This window comes from Ahaetulla prasina, chromosome 8 (assembly GCF_028640845.1).
Source record: "Ahaetulla prasina isolate Xishuangbanna chromosome 8, ASM2864084v1, whole genome shotgun sequence".
Lineage (NCBI taxonomy): Eukaryota > Metazoa > Chordata > Lepidosauria > Squamata > Colubridae > Ahaetulla > Ahaetulla prasina.
In genome coordinates, this window is record NC_080546.1 from 49,303,700 (window position 1) to 49,329,169 (window position 25,470).

Here is a 25,470-nt window from a genome sequence, read left to right on the forward strand (position 1 = left end):
CATGCGTGAAGAACATGGCGATGAACACAGTGGCCGGGGCAAGCAACTAGGGGACCGGTTCGGGGGCATGGCCAGTTGGCCATCACTAACAGTTCAGTGACCTTGACCAAATTTCTGCCAACGGTTCGCACGAACTGGTGCAAACCGGTAGCAACCCACCACTGACATGCATGCCATGCCCACCCTGGCTCTTCAAAGGCAAATCTGGCGATATGTCACAATGTGTCTCATGATGCAATCGAGTTTGACACCTGTGCTCTAACAGAAAAAAATCCCCACTTTTGAAGCACGATCCCTCATTACCATATTGAAAAAGTGTATTTCTATATTACAGTACCTGTTTTCCTACAAAATGCAGAAAGGGCCCTGACGTTACAATATGGAATATATTTCTTTTTCATACAGTTTTTCTTCAACATATTTTTTTATGTTTACTATTTTTTAATTCTTCCATAGCATCAGTGTTTCCAAAGCCATAAAGGTTTGCTGATAAATTAAGCCTGCTGTGTTATCCCAGGAATTATCTTTTGTTAACTATAGGCAGCGATATTTGCAAACCCAACCAATTTTGGCTCATTAATATACTACAGCATGATGAAACACCATGTTTCAGTATGATTGTACCTAGAAATTGACTGGCTATTTCCTTCACTATTTCAGACTAGTGCTTTGTGTAACTAGAGACCCTTTTCAGTGTGTAACTTGTGGCCAGAAGTTTGTAGTTGACCTATACTCTGCTGTGGTGTTCCATTAGCAGTGAATGCTTCCTAGAGCCTTGAACTACACTGTCCATCATCTGCCACATAGGCTATAGCTCCAATGCATGTACTGTGTACTTGAAATACCAAAACAGTATAATCTATTAAGCAGATCATAATTTGTATAGGGCAGCGGTTCTCAACCTATGGGTCGCGACCCCGTTGGGGGTCGAATGACGATTTGCCAGGAGTCACCTAAGACCATCGGAAATATGGGAAGTATACTTGGAAGTCGAAGAATCGCGCCCCAATGGTTGACTAGCTAGCCGAATTCGGCTTCAGGCGCGATGAATTAAAAAAGAAGGAAATCTTTGCTCTGATGTCTCCCTCTCAAGCCAGCTGCAATCACTCCCAATCGCCAGATTAGGCTAATAGGGGAGGAGTCTCCGCTTTAATGCCTCCGTCCTCAAGGCAATCGCAAGCAGTTCAGATCACTAGCCAATATGGCTTCAGGCTGATAAATTCAAAAAAACAGTTTGCCGCTTTTTTCCCCCTTCTGCAGCTGCTGAGGCGCGCTGAGATTGCTGCCTATCACCGCGATGAATTTTACGGTTGGGGTCGCCACATCGTGGGGAATTGTATTAAAGGGGTTGCAGCACTATAAAGGTTGAGAACCACTGGTATAGGGTCACATCATTGTTTTATGCAATCAAGTGGAAATTGATTTAGCTGGAGCTAGTGTGAAAGATGAGTGGTAGTGATGATATCTCTATCGGGTGGGTTTCAAAACCCGTCGCTACTGGTTTGCTCGTGGGCATGCGCGCATGCTTCTGCGCATGCACAGAAGTGTCCGGGAAGGTGGGCAGAGTCTCCCGCCACCGCTTTGCCTGATCCAGGGTGAACCGGTAGCAACCCACCACTGCTCTTTACCTTCTAATGGCAGCTGCCCATTAATAAGGTAATCTTCACTTGTGTACCTGGCTTAGAACAGTTAGCCTTTTTAATTTTGTGGGATAATTCTGATTTCTATTCTTTAAAATGGAGTAGGACCTGGGTGAAGAGGGAGGCAAGAAATAACCCAACGTATATAAGTTGTTCTGTCATGTTGCAACAATATCCTTGGAAGTATTACATTATCTAGGCATATGTGCCCTTGCCAGATCCCTTGGCAAGGAAAGTGGAGATCACTGATTGCATTAAGCCAGAAAGGTGTGGGTGTTTGGAACCGTGCTTAATTGTAAACCATGGATTATGGATAGCAGAATGTGCAAGCCAAGACAGTTTTAGCAACTTATAGATAAGCTAGTAATAGGCATTGTGCTGACTACCTTTAACCAGTTTAAGTTTGCTGAGTGAGTAAAGAAGCCCTGAGAACTAAACTGAAGCAAAACTGGTCCTAGCAGAGTGAGGAATGTTGAAATCAGCAGATATAGGCATGCTTAATTCAAAGACAGATGAAATTTAACAAATTTTGGGGAATTCACTGGGTAACGTATGTACAGAATGAGATCTCATTTAGGAAACATATCTTTTAGGAAAATAATTCAGTGATTTTTTTTATTGCTGGGTGGGGAGCTAATGGGAGTAGCCAATCTTTGCTTCCTTCCGAATGAACATTAATAGATAACTATTTACCACAACTGGAAAAACTTGATCTAACAATTTTAATGAGATGTAATGAATCTTTCAAAAAATCAAAGAGCAAGTATTCATTTTACATCCTACTCATGGTACGTGTCGGATATAAAATGCAATAGAGTGGGATCTGTTAAGCCAGCAAGTGGAGCAAGTTAAACATGCTATGGAAATACATGAGACATTTAGAAAAGCTTTATAGGGAGAAAGCAAATTCTTACTCATTAAATAAAATGAGTAAGTAAGTAAAAATTTCAGATGAGATAGCGTCAGGTTAGTTCACATCATTTGGATTATTTGGCATTAAGTTCTTAAACATTAAGCTCTCTTCTGTACCAACATTTACTTACCTTACTCAGGTAATCTCCCATGCCTGGGAGTAAAGCACCAGTGTGTCAAATACTTCAAATTTTCTTTCAGGACAGCAAGAAGTCTCCAAACTTTCAACCTTTACAGATGCCTAGAAGGCTACTTTGCCTTACCCATCCCTTCAACTTCATACAAACAATAATAGAATTATTTGCTGATACTAAACTAATCAATGAAATATATCGGCATGGTTGGCTTTAAAGGGGCAATTTCTTAAATTATCAAAAGATATCAAATTTAATTTATTAAGCAATCAAGTAATAACTTATTCATGTATTAGCTGGATCCTAGGCTTAATTTATGAGAAATGTTACACAAATAAACACTGAAAGAAAAGTTATTTAGAAGTTGCAGCAACACACTGTTTATCACTGCAATATCACTTCCTTTCAATAAGACGACACAATGTAATTTATTTTTTTAATTGCAAAATTATCAAGTACATATTAATGTTAACATTTTTAATTCCAATTAACAGAACTGAAACATTTAGTTTGTTGTGATCCTGGGATAGTTACTATATATTTCAGCAAGTAGCACCGCTAAAAATATACCAAGTCTTGAGACAGTGCACCGGAACCCACCACGCTGTACTTACTGATATGCCTCAACGTGACCCTCTTTCTACTCTACTTATCCAACTGGAGGTCACACTGCAGTGAGAGAGAGCAGAGGGTGTGGTTGGCCTCACTAGACTGCCCAAAACTCCTATTCATCTGCCATCTTAGCCAATTACGTTTTATGGAAAACAGCAACATGGCTTCACTCACAATTACTACTTAAAGATATGCAACTGGTTTAAAACTTGTGGCTGAAGATGAAAAACAGTCATAGATGCAGGACTAACTGGGAACCTCTGAAGAACGTCAGAGGCAACACCTTGGAAAGCTCCAGGAATGTTTGCTAACCGGAGAGGAGTGCCATGCTGTTCCTCTGAGGCAGGGCTGGGTTTTCTCATGGCTCTCTCCTGGAAGAAGGTGGAAGTCTGCAGGTGCACAGGGAGGAAGAACTCCAGAACATTTGATACACTGATGTACCAAAGTAGGTGGCAGCCAAAGAAGAAGGCAAACATTGAGTTCTTTCAAAGGATTGGACAATACCAGTTCAAACTGTCATCATCTCCTAAAACTGTATCCCACACTCAACTGCCTAAAACACACCTTGCATACCAAATATAATGGGCCGTAACTCCTGAATGAGTTAAGTATCTACATAGGGCAAACTGCAATAAGATACTTGCCTTAAGAAATTCTCTAGTAACACGGTGCGTAACCAAGGATCAACTGATGTTAAGGAGGAAGAAGCAGAAGCCCCAAATCCTGTTTAAGGTTCATACAATGAAAAGTATACATTTGGAAAGCAGACTGAGTTAATTTTGCTGGTTGAATTGCAAGCACTTAAATACAGGTTTCTCTGGAGACACACTGGAGACACACTGAAGACGAAGAGGTTCTTGGCAATGGAAAACATCTGCTATTGTTCACCCAGCAAGGGATCCTCTCCGATAACTTGCATTCTGCAGGCTGCATGGCCCTCACCAGGGACTGCAGGGTTCTGGACAATCCCTCAGATAAGTCTCTATATGGCCTTCAGAAACTTCTAGAAGTGTGGTTGAGACTGTCAACTAAATAAGGGGAAAAGTTTCATACAAAAATGACAGTTTGCCAATATGATAAAAGCAAAATGTTTTTCAAAATAATAACCCTTTCGTTTCAATGGTTTTGCTACATTAGGGCTGTTGTGATTTATCATATGTCTGTTAGTAAGATAAGCAAAACATTAAATGGCTATATGCCTAATTTTCACAATACAACAAAGCCCTGATTTAACCATGCTTTCATGGCAGAGTTTTTTACAGTCACAGTCAATGCCTAATTTTTACTTTATAAAAAGAAATTGTATCCCTGGACTAGAATCACTAGGAGTTAAAATCTTGAGAAAAACTATGAAGGTTTTTTTGCCATTATATAAGCTTACACAAATTCAAAAAACAGATCATGTGCTAGATGGACCATTCTAAGCAAATAACATCCATTATGTCACAAAAAAATCAAAAGCAATTACCGTATATACTCGAGTATAAGCCGAGTTTTTCAGCATGTTTTTTGTGCTGAAAAACGTCCCCTCGGCTTATACTCGAGTATATACGGCTTATACTCGAGTTTTTTTTTTCTTTTTTTCACATTATACCGGATGGTGCAAACTTGGCGGGCTTTTGCATTAGCGCGGGGAAGCCCTGCCGGTGCAGTGAGAGGGCGGGGCGGGGGAGCCGCCAGCCTTCTCAGCTGAGGGAGGGAGGCTTTCCCTGACCGGTAGCTGCCTCATTTCCCTCCCTCGGCTTATACTCGAGTCCCCAGTTTACCCCAGTTTTTTGGGGTAAAATTGGGGACCTCGGCTTATACTCGGATCGGCTTATATTCGAGTATATACGGTAATCAAGTAAACAATAAACCCAACTAGATTTGTGGCATTTGTATCTTTGCAAAAAGTAGAACTTATCACAATGGTGAAAAAAAATGGGATTTTGCATCATTTCAAAGAGATTGTCTATAGATACAGCAGGATTCAACGTTATCTAAGTCATCCAAACGTGACTTCTGAGGTATAGCTTTTCCTCCTGGAGAAGGAAAGCTGCTCACAGGGGGCTTTCAGTATCACCTACATCCCAAGAAAAAAAAAGTATGACAGGAAAACAGTGGAATATAGTGATCTTTGGCTGCAAGCATGCATGAACATGAGTTACACAGCTGTAAAGCTGTAAAGCTTTAGCTGCAAAGGCAAAGAATACATAAACTGCAGCTGGAGAAAGTTCTAAAACTTACAGGTCCTTATTATTAACTTATCCTTGTGACATTTTGTGACAATCAATGATCTAAATCAATGTAATTCTTCATTCCCCCCCCCTCTCTCTGTCAGCAAAATAAATGCACAAAACTACATCCTGCCTATCCAAGAGCATATCCCTGAACTCTGTTGATTACCAAAGTAACAACAACAACAAAAAGGTAAAAATGTGACTCCAATTGCAAACAATTTACTGCCCCAGTTTAAAAGACAAGCTCTGCTGTCTCCCATTCTACCACCACATAATGGGTTAAGCAGAACCAAAATGTTCAGAACAATATTTTTTTGTTTAAAAGCAAACGGAACAATTCAAAGGCAGAAAGACAAGAATGAATGGAATTCTTTTAGGATACATCAAACAAGGAGTTGTAAGTTTAGACAGCCAATTTTGCTAAGGCACCAGACTAGCAACTGGGAGACAGTGAATTCTAGTGTCCCCCCTCTCCCTTAGCCAAGGTGTGGGTGACTCACTCTCCCTCAGCCCAACCCACTCACAGAATTGTTGTGGGGGAAATATGAGGAGGAGGACTATTAGATATATCCTGGACCTGTTTATAAAAAAATAAAGGTGAGGTATAAATGAAAGTAAAATAGACAAAAGTTACCTTGTTGAGGATAGGCTTTGTGGAGAGAACGTTGTATAAACCTGATAATGCGATATTCTGGTAGGGAAGGGAGAATAAAGATTGATACCAAAAATTAAAAGTTCTGTTTTAATCTTTAGAGCAGCTGCAGTACAGAATACCATTAACCAATCTCTGATCTCAGCAACAAGTGTCCCATCCTAAATGACTTGCATCATAGGCAGAGCCAAGAATTTGCTCTGAGATGTTGCTACCCTGCCAGCTGTAGAATTAAACAAATAACTCTTAGGCCTGTGACTATTTTAGTTTATTGTATCAGTCAAACTCAAAGTATTTTAGCTGAATTTTAGAATGAAAATTATTTCCTTTAATCATATTGTTGCATTCACAGAGGAGGCTAATTATTTGTTAAACAAGACAAGAACTAGCCATGCCTAACGTAAGACTCACTCTTATGATAGACATGGCTAGTTAAATTTGTGGTTTATTAAAAATTCCTTTTCTTTCTAACCCACCCTTTCGTCCCTTGCATGTTTCAGAAGTTCAGCCATTCCACAAAAACATTTCAGAAACTCATAAATCATGCACTGTTATTAAATTATAATTCCAGTCAATAAGGTAACAAACTATAGTTTAAAACTTGTTTACTGCCTAAAACAAACTGAAAGAAAACATGTATCTTGGGATTGAACTGTGGACTATAAACTATGATCTATAAGTAAAATAAAAACCATATTTTGATTTAGTGCAAATATGAAATGTCAATCATGATTACGTGGGGCTACATTTTTTGTCTATATGGAACAACTTACAAATTTCAGCTGTTCTATTAATGGTACTTCTAAGTTCCATCTTGAAACCCACTTGCATAAGAGAATCAAATTAATGGCTTTAATTCTCTGCATAATTATTTTTTATATTACACAGCCTTACCTCTTGACCCGTTTTATTCAAGCAATTCATTGCAGGGTGTCTCCGGTCATCTATAATAAGTGGAGGCTTCCAGGGGTCATAATTGGTTTCTACAACAAACCAGTTGCCGTTCTTTGCATCCAAACTTGAAACAAAATATAAATATTACCAAAGTTATGATCCAATATTGCTAAAACATTAGCAGCTAAATTCAAGCTATTTCTTAAAAGTGCATCCCAAAAAGATCTCATCAAGTCAGAAACATTTTTTCTTTAAAAAGAAAACCGTTAAAGCTATTAAAGCACAGCTGATGTAATAAGATTGAAAACAAATGCAAAAACTGGCTAAAACCACCTTTATTGCATTGTAAGTATCAACATGGCTATTTTAACCCATGCTGTTAAAGGCAACAGTGATATTTTCCTTAGTGACCATACTTACTTCTTAATGTTTAAAGCAGCACTTCGAGAACGTGTAATAATGCAACCCTCGTCCGATTTGTTTCCTCCTAGTATGAAGTAAGCTGGAGCCAGCAGCTTTGTGTTGGCCAATCTATCCTTTGCATCTTCATAACTATATGCAACAAGAGAAACAATGCAATAATTACAGGGAGCAGGCATGACATGCACATTATAAACAAAAGGCGGCCTTTCAAAATGCTTTGTATACAGAAAGAATAGGAAATATGTTTGTGGAGGCTGTTTGAGCTACCCATCCTCCCACCCTATTATTTTCAGCAGTCATAAGACTATGAAAGGGGTATTGATTGGGACTTCTCTTGGTTTTCTCAGCAAAAATTAATGGGAAAAAGTTATCTCAGTGAATACCAAGTCATTAGTATTTATAAATTTCAGTGGCATGATTTGGGGTGGGGTGGGGAGAGAAGAGATGCCTATACCCAAGGGTCTAATAACCTCTGGCCAGTTGGGGATGTACCATACAGAGTATTTTATAAGAATAAATAAATGGATGGATGGAGACTATTGCAAAAGACAAAGAACGGGGAAAGACAAGTTGCATTTTATTATTCCTAAGTAAACAGGCAAGAATCAAAGAGATACTGAAAAACTTTCAAGCTTTACCAAACTTGGTATCTCTCAGAAATATTAGCCATTCTTAGTGTCAGTTCTAAGAATGGCAGTTTTATGTATCTGAAGGATATAGTTACAGCATGGCTAATTTAAGAAGGATTAGAACCATGGCAACTGATGCTAGGAAAGCCACAAGGGATACAAATAGTAGATTCTCTTTATAACACTCCCTCTAGTCCATCTACTACTAGAGTTCCTATGACCTGATGTGCCTCTAATGTGGCTCTTTAGCTGCCAATTAAATAATTGGAAATATGATTTCTCCTATTTTTCCCTTCCTTTATGATAAACAATTATATTGCTATTCAGAGGCAGCAATGAAGAGCAGTCCGTATAAAAAGGAGTAGAGTTTGATCACAAGATCAACATGTGATTGTGTACAAGTCAGAAAATATGACTCAAGCCAACCTTGACGTGTCGGCTGTATATACTATTGTCCTAAAAATAAATCAATGCATAACATGTTAACAAAATAATGCTTAGGATCATCCAATTATAGTCCTTCATTAAAAAGAGATGTCAGATGTCCAAACTGGTTTTAGAAAAGGCTAAAGAACATAAGATATCATTGCTGATGCATGTGAGATAACCGAGAAAGCCAAAGAATATGAAAAAGAAGATGTGCGATGTGGTTCATTGATTATAAAAAGGCCTTTTACTGTGTTATTCACATCAAATTGTGGAATGTGCTCAGAAAATTGGAATCCCAGAACATCTTATTGTTCTCACAAGAAACTTACAGTATATACAGGTCAGGACAGAGCATAATGAAAAAGACTGGCTCCAAGTTGGCAAAGGAATTTAACTTTCCCCTTGTTCATCCAACCTATAAAAGTTAATGATGACTAACTTTTTTGCCGTTGTGTGCCAAAAGCAGGAGTAGTACAGGGGGATCACGTGCGTGCGTGCCCACACCCATAATTCAATACACCCCACCCCCTGCACATTCGTGGGTGACACCCTCCCCCCACGCTCCTCCCACTTTTGGCACGCAATGGCCCGGTAAGCCCATTTTTCGCCCTCCCCAGGCCCCAGATGCTCTCCAGGAGCCTGGGGAAGGTGAAAAAGGCCTTCTCCACCCCCCACCCCTCCGAAACCATTTCCTGACTTCTGGTGGGCCCGGAAGGCCTGAAAATCAGCTGACTGGCACGCACATGCGTGCTGGAATTGAGCTAGGGCAACACTCGCGTGCCCACAGATATGGCTCCACATGCCGCCTGTGGCATGCGTGCCATAGGTTTGTCATCATAGCTATATACAGTGGCACTTTGGTACTTAACTGCTTTGAAACTTCTTGAATTTGGTACTCAACATATTTTGACGAAAAAATTTTGTCCTGATACTCATTGTTGTTGCGTACTAAATGCAAATGTTAGAACTTGTCAGTGTTGGCTACCTTAGGACTCACTACATTATTCCTTATGGGAAAAATTTGTTTGGTACTCATCATTTTTAGTACTTGTCGTGTCTCCTGGAACTAATTAACAATGTAATTAGTTATATTGTACTGAACATTAGTTACATTGTACTGAATATTTATTAAGGGAAGCTGGATTGGAAGAAGAAGAATATAGTTTTATTTTATTTTTTAAAATTTTGTTTTAAAGAATGTAGTTTCAAAATTGGAGGAGCAAACTTTAATAACCTGTGCTATGTTGATGACTCAACCTTGATAGCCAAACATTCAAAAGATATATAAGCTCTAGCAATAAAAGTCAAGGAGCACCATAAAAAATGGGACTAAAATTATATGTAAAGGTAGACTTTTATATGACAACAGATAGAACAACCAGTCTTAGAATTAAAATAAATTTATCAAAGTGACTGAACTATCAAATTATCCTACTTTGGATCCATTATGTGAAGACCTAGCTCTTTGGAGGCATTGCTAATGCTTGAAAAGATGGGAAGAAAGAGAACTCTAGGAAGACTAGCAGCAAGCTTGATGGATTTTGCTACAGTGCTGATGAATGCAACCTGAAAGATTACAGTTAGTGATAGACTGTCATGGAGAAAATCTATTTATATGGTTGCTAGGCGTTGACAAAAATTGTTAATAATCAATCATTATCTACATAAGCAAAATGATTTACAACTTGTCTTGTGTGCCTGTGCCAATTTTTTGATAAAAGTTGATTGTAAAGATCCACATGATTAACAAGAACTTTACAGAAATGTAAAAAAAAACACCACTGTATTAGTTGCAACACTAATATATAGTCAAATCTGCTGCTTAACTGCTTGAGCAACCTTTGAATCATTTTTATAAAAGATTTTCACCTAAATAAAAAAATAAGGATGAAATTATATAGAATGAAATTTAAAAAGAAAGATAAAAGAAGTGGAAAAGAGTGCAGGCAGGAAAAGAAAAAAAAGAAAAGGTTTCTGTCTACTTTACAGCAGTTACAAAATAATTAATTATCTTGAATTGCTTAAGTATCTGACATATTACCTTGTGCTGTTTTCCAACACAGCTCTGGTGAGAAAACTCATCCACCAACCATCCCTCTTGCCAATAAGCCACTCAAAGACTCCTGTAAAAGATTCAGAGCATTAATTCTATTCAATTACACATCATCTTTTGAATCTTAACTTAATGCTATTTCTCTTCGATCCTGATATCAGACATAATTGATAATCTGAGGGATTTAGGATTCATCTTTTATTAAAATGACTCTCTTGATATTTTCTCTTTTGACAAGACCAGTTCATTAGTGATACTCACCAATGTAACCTCCATCAAGACTGAATCTCTCATTCATGGTTAATGTAAACATTCCCTAAAACAGAAGCCAATGAATGCAATTGTTACTTGAATAAAGTAAATTCATTTCCAATATTATCATATCTAATAAAGATTCTTCCATAAAGGAGTCCAATATGACTAGCAGACTTCCCGTTACAGAGCTTTGGACTCTACTATTTACATATCTTATGATTCCTTTAATAAATCACTTTAAATCAGGGGTATCCAACCTCAGTAACATTAAGACTTTAGGACTTCACCTCCCAAAATTCCCCAGCCAGCCAATTCTGGGAGTTAAAGTCCACAAATCTTGAAATTGCCAAGGTTGGGCACCCCTGCTTTAAATGATTGTATGATCCTTTTATATGGCATAAAACGTTGAATCCATCCTTGTGACCATAAGCAATGAGCTCTGACTTGCAATGATGTGCAAACCCAATAAATTATTCAATAAGGCACAATTAAACAAACCACAGTTCACCATACTTGAGTACATAGCTTTTCACACAATGGATTAAATCATACTGTAGATGGTTGTTTATGACATCAGCCTCCATGAATTGTAAACCAGTTTGACATAGCAAGCTGCATGAACTCAGACAATGAGGGTTGCTCAAATAAGCAAATTATACCTTAATATATTTATGAAGAATGTCACTGGATTAACACGATTAACATGTGTTAATCCAATCATGCCTTGTTTAATACTGGATTTGCACAAAACTCAAAGTATTGTTTACAAGTTCACAGTTCAAAGAATGTGCCAATCCCAAACCTTCAATAAATTTGAAATAATAAGCTGTGTGAACCCAGTTAGAAATTCTCATGACAGAGGATAGTCAGATGCTTGAGCCTCACAGTGCCTTCACTCACTGTCAACTATCCTGAGATTTGTTACACCAGCTGAACTAGACAAGATTACCAGAGCAGAGAAAAGAGAGAAATTAAAAATTTCATGTTTCTTTCAAAATTACTCATGTAAATAATTCCTCAGAATAGGGATTATTCAAACTGTAGAAGCAAAGCTGAAGCAAACATAGTTGTAGAACATTAAGTTAAGTGTGCCTATTTTGTTTTCTCCTCAGACTTGTGCATGTAGCACTTCCAGTGGCAGCCAAGATTGTAGAAACAAATTTCATTTCCTAGTCAATCTATCTGTCAAATAAATACACTTTGTGAATGTAACGAAAAATGCAACCCAAGAAAGTTTTAGGCCAAAATTAATCTCTTCATCTCTCTAGTCATGTATATATTTGGTCTGATTTGCTCTGTTACATTTGCAGAACTCAAGCATGAAAATGATTGATTTTTATATAAGTTGCAATAAATAAACAGGCAAAATAAGAGCAAGTCCTTTTTTCAGATAGTGAAAGTTTGCACACTTTATGCTTGGCAAGTTCTATGGCAGGCTTTGGCTGTTAGTCACAAAAACCAAAACAAAACTGGACACCTGCCCACCTGAGTTTAAATATGTTCAGGTTGAGAGTAATAAATTATGATCTTTCTGTACTATTAAGATCAGAATGCCATTTACGCTATATAGATTGATATATCGATAAACGGACACTTACTTGTTTAACTCCAGATATCATTCCCACATAGCCAGCAAAATTTGCAGATTTAAATACTGTTTTATTGTTTTTCTGAAAATCCAATGATACCATTAATGGCTTCAGCTTCTGCGTTGTAGACCAGGTACTATTTTGTACATCCCACCTATATGAGAGAAAGAAAATTAAATATAAGAAATAATATATTCAAAACTAAATGGAGTCCTTTCTGATAGTTTCATTCAATAGAAAATCCTAATTATTTAGTAATCTATGTGCTGGTCAGTTAAAAAGGACTATATGACATCTGAGTTTCATCTTTTGGTGAAAGCTATGAAAATAGTGCATTCAAAAAGTTACTGGTACAGAATCCAAGGTCTCTACAATTTTCTCCTATCTGACGTTTAACTGGGAGATTGTGATTGGTCTATATAACCAATTATCTTCATGTCTGAATTAGGATTTGAACCTACATCTCTTTAGTCTTAATATGTCACTTTAAACATCATCTTTGAGTTAACCATGAGTAACCATCATATTTTGAATGGGTTTATATCAATATAATATATTCAACAACTTGTCCTGTTTGTCAAAAATTACTATATAGAACAGCATGTGTGTCACTTTCTTTTCTCCACTAATCAGGTGTAACATCTGTCTTAATAGTTAATGGAAAAGTTTGCATACATTGTCAGCTTCCTCATCCCATTCAGTTTTGTTTTTCATTAACACCCACTCCAAGCACTAAATCTTAAAATTCTATGCTGTGTAGAATATAAAGTTTCGGCTAACTCTATTAAGAAAGATCAGGACTCCCTAGTACCTTGTCAATTATTAAAAAACAAAACAGGATGACAATGCATTACAGATTAAAAAACAAAACATACATAAGCAGGCAGGATATACTGTAAAAACTATGATGACCTTCCAGTTTTATACCCAGCATTAAATTGATTACCTTTGCTTCTAGCATCCTTGAAATTGCAAATACTTGCACTAATATTTTTGCTATTAGATATCAAATTATAGGTACTATGTAGGGCCTAAAATACAAACTAACCCTCAATTTCAGTTCATATGTAAATGGAAGATTTAATATGCATTGTCAAGTAATTTCAATAAGACATGGCCTTAAAGAAAAATGGAAAACATCACTATGCTGAAGACACAAATAATACTAACATTCAGAAAGAAGTATAATAATCTTGCAGCTATTACATACCCAAGAAACAGTCCAAAATCAAGATTTCTAGCATGGAACAGCTTTCCTGATTGAAAAAGAAAACAAAGCAAAACAAATTTGAAAAGAAAAGATGTTTAATCATTATTTATTTATTCAATTTTGATGGCCAACAATTTCAACAAATAATTCTGGGGGCAGCAAACAATGTTATAAAATAAGCTAAAAACAAATTATCTTCATAAATACAAAAATTAAAACACATAGCTGCTGAGGGAGATATCACTATTGATGGTTGTTAACACAACCAAGAGATAAGGCCCTTCAGAGCCTTTGGGCTTTAGGCCTGGGCACATTGCCTTAGTGCAGGTAATTCTCAAATTACAACCATCCATTTTGTGAATGTTTGAAGTTACAATGGCACTGAAAAAAAAGTATGGTGCCTTTTGCAAATGACTGGTCATGATTTTGTCAATGCGGATGATGTTTCAAGTGGTGCTCCACATATTTTGGGATTGCATTCTCAGATGAATCACAGTAGCTATGCATTGCCTACCTGTTTTGTCTTCAGCTATTATGGATGTGCACACCGTGAAGATCTCATAGAAGATGTTGAACACAACAACATCACCTACATAGTGGGAAAGCAGAAGCAGAGATTATTGAATTGTCAATGAAGTATATAGACAATGTGTACAAACCAAAGCAAGAAATATAGTCTGGTAACACTAATCCCAGGTGACTCTAGATTACAGGTAGCAAAATAATAACCAAAAATAACTTACATACTATCAAAAGTGTTGAAAAGGCATCTGAGAAATCTGTTACTCCTTTCTCTTATTTTGAGAATCATAAGATGCTATCTCACATGTATTAGCTGCTTATAAAAAGAATGTATAAGCTTTCTTATCTGATGTTAAGTCTAATTTGCACTTGTTCATCAACTGTCTAGCATGCCTTTCTAGAGCTAGCATGCCTTTCTGAATTACATAATACCCAATTTTGCAATTTCTAAAAAACAAGGAAAAAGGTTATAGGATAAAGGAGATCAGATATACCTGAAGTTAAATCTTGCTTTAAACATTATGCTTCTTGCATGAACATTAGAGAAAATATAATGAACACTTGAGATTCCACTCAGTGTTTGTTGACTGACATTTAATGGAAATAATTAATGGATTTAGCATTTCTTTTGTTGAATTAATTATCTGGTTTTATGCCTATTTTCTAGTACATGCAGATTGAACACCTGGGCACAGAAGTTCCCTGCCCTTACTGGAACCTCAGGACAGAATTTTAGCTAATGGAGTAGCTAAAATGAGGCAAAAAAGGAAATATTTGAAAGTCAAATATTACAGGAATATGGAAATTACCTAAAGGAGCATCAATAGCAGAAGCAATGCCTTTTATTTCTTCATTGAAAGGATAGGGAAGGGTAGAGCATAACCAACCCTAAAAGGAAATCATGAATTAGTTAGTTAGATTTGGCAAATTATAACGATGTATGCTTAAAAAAAAATTCAACTTTATTTTTTAGGCACTAATTATTTCACTTAGGGTAATATGCAGCAGACAACTTATGGCTCCATAATATCTTTTTCTGCAGCTGCTATTCTACTGATAAAATTACACATGTCTTTTCTCACAGATTCAGGAAAGAAACATAAACATTGTACTCCAAGCTAAAATACATTTAACACAAACCAATGATTCCCTCCTCAATCCACTCACCAAACATTACAAAAAATATTATCTCTTCGCTTGCCATATCTATAATCTTCTTCTACTCTAATGTACTTCTGCCTGCCTACTGCAGCCCTTGGATCATTTTGAAAGTTAAGCAGAATTGCCACTCATGGAAAGATAGCCTATTCCAGTATAAAAAAGTCTAAGGAACCATTCATATAACTTAATTTCATTCATTGGTAGAAGTACTGCAATTATTCTCTCTCTCTCTTTCTCTCTCTCTCTTCTTTGAAAGAAAAAGACTAACACATGTATTTCAGAATAGCTGAAATTGCTGAAAAATTATAAACTCCAGTACAATGGGTGGAAACTAATCAAGGAGAGAAGCAACTTAGAACTAAGGAGAAATTTCCTGACAGTTAGAACAATCAATAAGTGGAACAACTTGCCTGCAGAAGTTGTGAATGCTCCAACACTGGAAATTTTTAAGAAAATGTTGGATAGCCATTTGTCTGAATTGGTGTAGAGTTTCCTGCCTGGGCAGGGGGTTGGACTAGAAGACCTCCAAGGTCCCTTCCAACTCTGTTATTATGTTATGCTATACAATCCTTCTTTTATTGTTATTTCATTGACTGCAATGAAATAACAATATTCAGACAATGAAATGTCTGAATCTCTGAAAAATGTTCACATAAGGATGATGAAGAACAGGAAAAATAAAACTCCTATTGAAGACAACGAAGACAGTCATTTGGCTATGGACTTTCAAGGACAAGTCAACCAAAGACATATGAGAATACTTTATTTCTAAGGAAACCAAAACTGCTGAAAGTTCTAAATTCTACACGGTTCTGTCTTTTTCTTTGAATCCAGCAAGTCAGTTGAAGACTATTTCAAACCAACAATGAAGTATTATTTTAAAGTACTATTTTATAAAGTAACATCTTGCACTGCTTTAGTAAGAGCCTTCACTTCTGTTTTAAGAGAAAATGTCACAGTAGGAAAATGGAAGAAAATGATTTATGATGGCTAAATATGTGGAACAAAATGACTTTAAGCGTGCAGTTTAAAACTCATACTCGGCTTGTCAAGTTTATGTTTCCCTTTTCTGTTCTCCTTCATTATCTTGGCACAGTGGTTAGAATGCAGTATTGCATGCTAACTCTGCTCATATTACCAAGGGTTCGATTCCTTCGATCCTAATCGGCTCAAGGTTGACTCAGACTTCCATCTTTCCAAGATCGGAAAAATGAGGACCTACATGGTTTGGGGCCATATGTTGATTTTCTGTAAACCACTTAGAGAGTGCCAAAAAGCACTGTGAAGCAGTATATAAGTCTAAGTGCTATTGCTATTTTAATCATCCCAGTTATTATGTTAACTCCCATAACACTGCACTTGGTGGGAATACAGTAGTAATAATGGATGAGATCATCAAATAATTAAAAATCTCTTTTAAAATGAAATAGCTAAACAATTCCTTCTAATTCCAGAGTAAATTGTACTGATAGAAGCAGGAGAATCCAATAAGAGAACCCATATTAAAATATTGGAACACTGAATGAGGTTAACATTTTCGGGTATATAATGTTTATGGAATATTGTTATTTTATTTTTTTTCTACATTTTTCTACATCTATCTTCCTATTCCTTCTGCAAAAAACCCTCTTTTTGGAGTGCATCATAATGTACTGTTCATCAATAGAATTGTCCATAAATAAGTTTCAGTTTTGTGCCTCAGTTAGAAAAAGATCCACTTTATTGTATAGAACATGCCCAGACTAGGTTGGGCCAATGAACAATGAAACCTGGTACCACTATTGTTAGTTGGTATAACGTGCCAATAGATAATCAGACTGGATTATTCCTTTATGTTCCAAGCAAGAGTTAGAAAATTTAGGGTGCTAATGAGACTTGTACTCTGATACAGTATAGAAAATCTACTGTGCCGATTAAAAATCATTAGATTTCTTGGAAAAGTAGTCTTATTTTGGGAGAAAGAGGCACTATACTTACTGGTTGAGATTATATTCTTAAAGAGCAGGTCACATATATAATTATTAATAAGTCTCCATCTACAGGTATGGTCTTTCATTCGTAAGTAGTAGCTAGAATGTTACACTTGGTTTAATTTCTTCCCCAAACTGAACATAGAAAATATACTCACTATTTTTGCCTCCATAGATGCTACAAATTTCTCATTATGGATGAATGTCAATACAATATCTTTAATAGTCTTCATTACAATCTTTAACTATAAGAGTGTAAGAAAAGACAAGAGATTAACCTATGTTAGCGGAATGGAATGCAAGATCCAATTAAATGGAAATATATCAATATTATAAATAAGTGCAATAAATAATGTATAACAATTTACAAAACTGCTGAGGCACTTTGAACCTTCATTTTATGTAAGTAAAAAAGCTTTGAAGTGGGAATCTATTCACTCCTTCTCTGCCTCATTTGAACCTGGAAAGTGACAGTGAGGGTGCAAGGCAGGGGTGAAATCTACTTATCTTCCTTACCGGTTCGGAAGTGCACGTGCCCCGCGCTTGCGCAGAAGGTAAAAAACACATTACTTCCTGGTTAAAACCAGGAAGTAATGACACCTGGCAGGGTGGGCGGAGCTTTTCTCCATCATCACTACCAGATTGACAAACCACTGGCCACGATCACTACTGGATTGCGCGATGGGAGCATTTCACCCCTGGTGCAAGGGTTGATGTAGGAAGGCACCCATATTGCTGCTAGCTGGTCATATTTACTCATAATGTCTCTTTTGTCACATTGTGATGAGGCCAACCTTAGAAACTTATTCCCATTTGCAGACTCTCATTCTGCAAAACCAACTACTCAGGAAATTCATTTGGATTCCGATTATGTATGTTACAATGTTACTCTGGATCAGTCAGCTTTGCTGGCTGAGGAATTCTGGGAGTTGAAGTCCACAAGTCTTAAAGTTGACAAGGTGAGACCCCTGCTCTGGATAATTGAGGAAGACAGACTCCCTTATAATTGTTCCCACTGGATGACTTGCAGATACTGTGAATATCTAGAATCATTAGCATATACAGGCTCTTGCCTGGACCAAAATGGAGAAGGATATTGTAGATAATGGATCCTAATTGCCAATTTATCAAATGGCTTGACTTCAATGTGCAAAAACATTGTACAGCTTTTCCTCTAATTTTGGGGGCCATTTTTAATATTATGGATATTAGCAATGATAATTCAAATTAATTAAATCATAACTCTCCCAGACAAGACAAAGATACTTCATTCTTTCTGCTATGTGCCTTACCTCATTTTTTTTGTCACTTACCACCTGGACCCATCTCTCACTTGGTGGTAGGTCAAGATTTATGACATATTCAGGAATTGTTCCTTTATACCTGAAAAACAGTGAATTTCCATAAATTTCTGAATGAAATTGTTATATATAAACTGCTAATTTCCAATCTATTATTTCTTACACTATTGTACTAATTATTTTAGCTGTCTAGTTTTAATTTACCAATATTTAAGACAGGTGCATCTTATTTCCCTAATATTTATTGAAACAGGCAAATATTGTTTTCTGTCTTACTTGAGAAACTTTTTATTATTTCTAAGAATTAACAAGAACTACTCTCTAACCGCACCATCATATGTTTCATATGTTTCATCATATGTTTTCCAGGTATACAGAATTACAGTTGAAAATCATGCTGTTAAGTGGGTCACCATGTGATCATGTCCGATTTTTTTACTCATTTTTAGAGTGTTTAAGTGAATTACCACAGTCATTAAGTGAATTCATTGTCCACAATCGAGATTTTTTTTGCCAGAAACAGAAAATAAACACAAGTTTCTGGCCAAAAACATTGTAAGTTGTGGACAAATTACCACAGGACTCTGCAAACAGCCACAAACACATGCTAGTTCCCAAGAATCCAAAACATAACCAGATGATCTGCGGGGGGAAGGGGCTGTTGGAACATCAAACAGTTGCTAAGCAACTGGTTGCAAGTCAAGGACTACCGTTATCAGGTATGTTTATTATGCAATACAAGACGATCTTAATTTTCTTTGTAGTATAATTTGTAGTATATTTTCTTTGTAGTATAATTTTGATACAGTACAAACAATTCAAAATTCCTATCTAATTAAACTAGGTTCTCTTTGCATCTGTGAATATCAGAAGAGTTGTTAGTAAGTTACATACGTTGGTCCATTTGGAGGATATTCATGCATTTTGCAATCTTCAGCAAACTGGAAATAAAATAAAAACCTTTTTAAGAAGCTGCTTTTTTATATAAGTGAAATAGAAAACATTTACAGAGTCCTTATACTTTTCTCCTGTTGTAATAGGAAAAAAGGAAGTGAAAGTTCAATCCTACACAAAGTGCAAGAATTAAGTCATGTAGCCATCAGCGTATTTTACTTTGGGTTGCAAAGCTGCTCCTGGTTGGTGCATAAGCCTTTAAATACAGTAATGCATACTATATTAGAAAGTTGGGAAGCTTTTTATGGTATGATATGGTGGACTAATTCAGACACGCCATTGAAACAACTACTAATGTAGACACTGGAGACATTTGGAGTTCTGAAAGTTTTCCTTTCTGACCTTTACTAGTTGAAGAGTGGATTAGATTGTGTTATAAATATATATTCATGGAATTTTCAATAATGTGAAATCTGGAATTTCTATGATCCAACCTCAGTAAGAAGTGAGAGTATCAGATTTGTCACAGTAATTGCCAAAAGTCTTCTCTGAGGGAGATGGGCAGTTAAAAAAATATGAAGAATAATTAAAATATGCCTTTAATCTTTCCATTTATGAAGAAGCAGGCTTACCTAACAAGAGCTGACTTGATGGATTAGCTCCATACAGGTTTATATTAGTGTATGTGTGAGAACACAAAGTTGCATTGATGAGAATACAGGTTCAGTTTATAGGTGAGAAAATGAATTCACCTTAATATCATAGCAGATTGTAGTGAAACTTTTTTTGAGTGGACTGCAGTTATTCAAAAAGATGTTTAGATCTTGTAATTATTTAGAAATTTCTATAAACATATCTAGTCTAGATATTTATATTATTCAGTAATCAAGTCTTTTCCAGGCTTCAAGTTATTACGGATCTTTCATTTCCATGATATAAAATCTCTAGCAATAAGGTATTTAAGGCATCATGTTAATTAGGATACTATGTTAAACAGAATAAGGCCAATGTATGCATGGTTTGGCAATATATCTAAATTATTGCCAGTTAAACAGAAACAAGTTCTACTTTGAGGGCCTCCAGCACAGCACAAAAGCTTGGAAGAATAAATCTTTGGTCCCAGATTGGATCCTGCAACATTATCCTGGGACACATATATTTATTTTTTTATCCTGGGATTCTACTTTGCATAATTTCTTTCCTACCAGTAGCTCCCAAAATTTCTTGGCTTGCCAAGTGCTAGTATAATCTGATGTCACATAGAGGGGGCTGGCAGGACTAGATAATAACTTTCTATGAATGAAGCTGTGCAAAGACCCATATTAAATAAATTCCTCTTTCACTGCATTTAGTCAGAATATTTGTCCCCCTCAAATGTACATTAAATTCCTTCAATGTATTCATTAACTTCATTAACAAAAATATAGAATTATGGCAGTGGAAATCAGAACTTACTAGTATAAAGTTTTTTAAAAATGCAATATTATGTAGATCACATTCACAAAAATATTCTGTTGCTGATAACATGTGCACCTCTAAATCCATGGAGAAGCCAAAATCATAGGTTTTGAGAAGTATCACTCAACTAGATTATGCAGCAAAAATTATTGACGCAATGATGACAACAGTTCAGGCTTGGATGTTTTTTCAGGCAATCCAGTAAACATGTAAAAATAAAATCAAATATCCATGAAAGAAACTTGTTTTTTCTTCTGTGGGAAAAGAAAATCAGCCCTGGGCATCTTGTCTCTGTAGGCTAAATAAATCTGAAAAAGCAGTGATCTACAACTTTGTATGCAACTCAGTGTTAAATAATAGTGTAGTATCCTCCCATTCCATAACCAACCTCAATGATATTCATTAGCAGAAATTTAAAATTTAGTTTTCGGTGCTGCACCCAAGAATATATTAGGATGGGAATTTTATGATGTTGAGAAACTGCACAAACGGGCATCTCATATGGCATGGGTAACATATATGTTTATTAAAAAGATTACAAAGCAGTTGTTGCTTCAAAATTGCAGGAGTGAAAACATAAAAAGGGAGGAAAAACAGAACTGGAGATAGTGGTATAGTAAATTCTTCCTTAAAACATTGTGCGTCTGTAAAGTAACATTTATTTTGGATCAAGAAATGTCCCAGTTGTTTTCCATCCCTCTCATTTCCAGCAGATATGGCTTACAAAGGATCCAGTCAGAAAATCGACATTACAGTTCTTGTCATTTGTGGGGACCTTATGTCTTCCACCATCATGGAAGGTGATGGCGGCCAAGATAGAGCTATGTATGCAGGCATACCAGCTTTAGCTTTTGCAAACATGATTTTGCAACAAATAATAGGAAAGAGAAGGGACCTTGGAAAGAAAGGGGAGGTACTTTGCGTGAGACTAGATTACATCAATGGAATGCAGTTTGGCATCTATTTTCTAAAAGACAAGCAATTTGTCGCATCTCTAATTGTATATCATTTTATATATGGCTCATGTATCTTTTATATATCATTCCCTACAGGTAAGCAAAAGTCTGTATTATATTTATTCAAGAAATTAAGTATTAATGAATACAGAAAGAAAGGCCAGGTAAGCAAGCAATAGGCAGATAAAGTAATATTCTAAGTATGTTGGAAGGTATTTGTTGCCAAAATAAGAGAAAGATCTCAAATAAGATCTCAAATAAGAGCATGCAAGGAAATGAATTATTAATCAAGGTAGTTTCTTATTTCTAAAATATAGAGTGAGAAATGCAGCAAGGTCAAAGATGCATCCAGAAAAGTACAAACTCATTAAATCTGAAGTTACTCTGATTCTTCCTGTTCCTAATTATATACCCTGGTTTTGTGAAATATTAAGGTGGCACATATTTGTTATGTGTAGGGAAGATTATATGTTTGCTTCCTGAACTGAGATATGATCCTTTGTCTTCTGTTCTTAAGTACATGCAAACAAGCCACAAAACTCTTCATTAAACTATTCTTTATTAAAACTTCACTACACTACTGTCCCAATTCATCTGATCTGTGTACGTATGACAGGAAAAAAAAATAAGAAAAATTGCAGTTGCATATCCCTGAAAATTGGCACATGGAGTACCATCATATAGCCCCACATGGGCCACTAATATATTGGTATTTCAAGCCAAAATGTTACTGCCAGGACCTTTCTGACAATATTACCAAAAAGATAAAAGAAACAGGAATTTTATGAATTAATTGTTGTTCTCTCTGAACATGTTAGAACCTTAAAACAAAAATAATTTGTATGCATGTAAAAAATAAAATAGAAGAAAAAAATATTCAAATAACAAATATCTTTGTTCTTATATGGGCTACAAGTAAAATAGTTCATGAAAACTTTAGAAACAAAATTAGGCTAAAAATAAATGCTTAAATGCAATTAGGAATCTGAACAAGCACTGGTCATCTGAATAATTTAAGATGCAATAGCAAAGTCAGGGGGAAAAGCTACAAAAAGCTAAAAGAAGATGAAAATCCCAGCTGAATTTTGCCAGTATGGATTGGAAAAAGCCATAAAAGTTTTGAAAAGATATGAGAGCTAATCGGTTCCAACTTGGCTGATCGAATATAATCCCAGTAAATACTGTATTTATGAACAAGTTACATGCAAAGGGAGTTCTCTCTTGCTATCATGCAATGAAGCAGAAAAGTCATGTTTCAGTTTCTCTGCAGTAGATTTCACTTTAAACAGGAAGTTTAAAGTGAAATCTACTGTTAGAATATGAGAATAGTCACTGAACTAAATGGGCAAATTGTTCAGGTTAGTGGGTAGATCTTTACTACTAAATGCTGTTTAATTTGGTGTTTGAGAAGACTGCCTTACACTAGAGTGTTTTGCATTTATATAAATTCATACTTCAATATTTCCGAAGGCTGACAAGCAACCTGCAAACTGTCTACCTAAGCTTGTGGTTACTATAAGCTTGTTTCTCCTTCAGCCCAATCCTTTTTTGCCAGTCAGCTGAAAATTAGAAAGAAGTCAATCTGACTAACAAGGTCCATCTTTTGAATAAAACTTTGAAGACTTCTTAGTACAGCCTTTCTCAACATCTCTGACATTCTTCAGATTTGTTTACCTACAACTCCTTCACCAGGAAAAACAAGAAATGGCCATCTTCACTGGAGGCAAATGTTACCACACCCTATTTAAGGACGCTCTATTCGGTCTCTAATGTATGGAATAAGCTTGTTTTCGCCAACTCCCTTATAAAATGGGATCTTATTTTTCCACACGAACCCATTCCTTGGTGAACTACATAACCTGCTTTCTTATCAAGAAAAAGCATCAGTTGAGCTTTCAGTTCCTCACAATTTATGATTAGGGCAGGTCAGTGTTATTTTCCTGGTCACAACATTGTAATAGTCTCCCCAGTGTCTTTTTCCAGAACTTCCTCCAATTTTTCAATTTAATCCAAAGCAGTGGGATCTCCTGGTGTTCATGTACTCACACTAAATACTTTTTTTTTTAACCAGGCCAAAGTTGGCTCTGGTAAGTTGGCTCTGTCAGAGCTGACCCACCCTGAAAGTCATGACTTCAATCAAGTGCATCCCCCGATTTCTTTTTTTAATTTCATTTTGCCACAACAGTATACACAAACATCAACATAAAAATAACAACACATCATAAAAGAAATATATATATATATATAAATAAAAGTATGCAACAGCTATGTTAATTTGATATAATGAAGGGAACAATAAACAGGAACGGTAGGCACTTTTGTGCTCTTATGCACACCCCTTATAGTCCTCTTAGGAATGGGGTGAAGTCAATAGTAGACAGTTTTTGGTTGAAGATTTTGGGATTTTGAGTAGAGATTATGGAGTCAGGTAATGAGTTCCAAGCGTTAACAACTCTATTACAGAAGTCATATTTTCTGCAATCAAGTTTGAAGCGGTTGACATTAAGTTTGAATCTATTGTTTGCTCTTGTATTATTGCGATTGAAGCTGAAGTAGTCTTTTACAGGAAGGATATTGCAATAGATGATTTTGTGTGTTAAACACAGGTCATGTCAAAGTCGGCGGAGTTCTAAGTTTTCTAATCCCAGGATTTCAAGCCTGGTGGTATAAGATATTTTGTTTTCGGAGTCTTTCTTACATTTGAGTAAATCTGGAACAAATCTCGCATCTCTGGATTTTGTTTTTAATGTATTAATGAATTAATGTATATATATCGGTGTTTTCCTTCTTAGAACAACTCTAGTTCTTTCAAGGTTTGCTTCAACTGCTAAAATCTCATAATTTCTGTTGTGCAATGCACAGCAACCAGCAACAACAGAAAAGCTCTTACAGCGCAGAAACTTTCGCCTACTTTCAACCCTGGAGCCGGACCCAAGCCAATACCAGCCGCTTTCCCCTTTTTTCTCTTGCCCCAATCGAATTCACACGGCAACGCTTTCGAGAGTTTCCCCTTCGCCCTCCGCTTCCCACTCTAGCACCGCAACAGACTAAGCTCCCTTCTCACTATTTAAGAAGGAAGAGCCGCCCAGGGCTTACGAAGCAGAGAGGGAAGAGGGGAGCTCTCCTCGGAACTCACCGGATCCGGGGCTCGCACGGCCAGCAAAGTCGCGGCTACCACCGCTACGAACACCCAACAGCGCATCATCCTTCCAGCTGATCAAACCCAATTGCTCCTGCCGCAGCTCAGGAGGTTAAAAAAAAGGCTGATCCCACACGTGACTTCCACCCGGGGCAGCCGCTCCTTCACATGACTCGCTGCTAGGAATTTACCAAACAGTTCGGGAGGGAAGCGACTTTGAATCGGAACGTACCATTCAGCCGAGTGGGGATGAAATGGCTTCCTTCTCCCTGCTAGGTGATTTAGTGCGAAAGTGGTATTCATATGAGGATTCCTGGCTCTATTTTATGTATTTTAAAACCAGCATTCCATCCAAAGGATACATGAATAGCTTACAACGATTATGGAAGACCATTTTTCCATTGCAAAAAAAGCTTAA

General features: G+C 36.5%; 1 protein-coding gene across 2 annotated transcripts; it reads right to left on the minus strand.

Moving 5' to 3' along the window:
• Positions 1-3,108: 3,108 nt before the first annotated feature.
• Positions 3,109-25,194, minus strand: ASAH1 (N-acylsphingosine amidohydrolase 1). 2 transcript variants are annotated; one of them, XM_058192604.1, is made up of 14 exons: positions 25,050-25,194; positions 19,500-19,546; positions 18,597-18,687; positions 17,463-17,549; positions 14,983-15,061; positions 14,166-14,240; positions 13,652-13,697; positions 12,451-12,595; positions 10,859-10,913; positions 10,586-10,667; positions 7,484-7,615; positions 7,064-7,187; positions 6,152-6,208; positions 3,109-4,326 (listed from the first exon to the last, which is right to left on the minus strand). In XM_058192604.1, exons 1-14 carry the CDS (start codon positions 25,116-25,118, stop codon positions 4,237-4,239), a joined length of 1,179 nt encoding a protein of 392 aa, XP_058048587.1. In that variant the 5' UTR covers positions 25,119-25,194; the 3' UTR covers positions 3,109-4,236. The 2 variants fall into 2 exon arrangements, with proteins under 2 accessions (XP_058048587.1, XP_058048588.1); XM_058192605.1 differs by lacking the exon at positions 19,500-19,546 and having other exon boundaries at positions 25,050-25,187.
• Between the last annotated feature and the right edge of the window lie 276 nt (positions 25,195-25,470).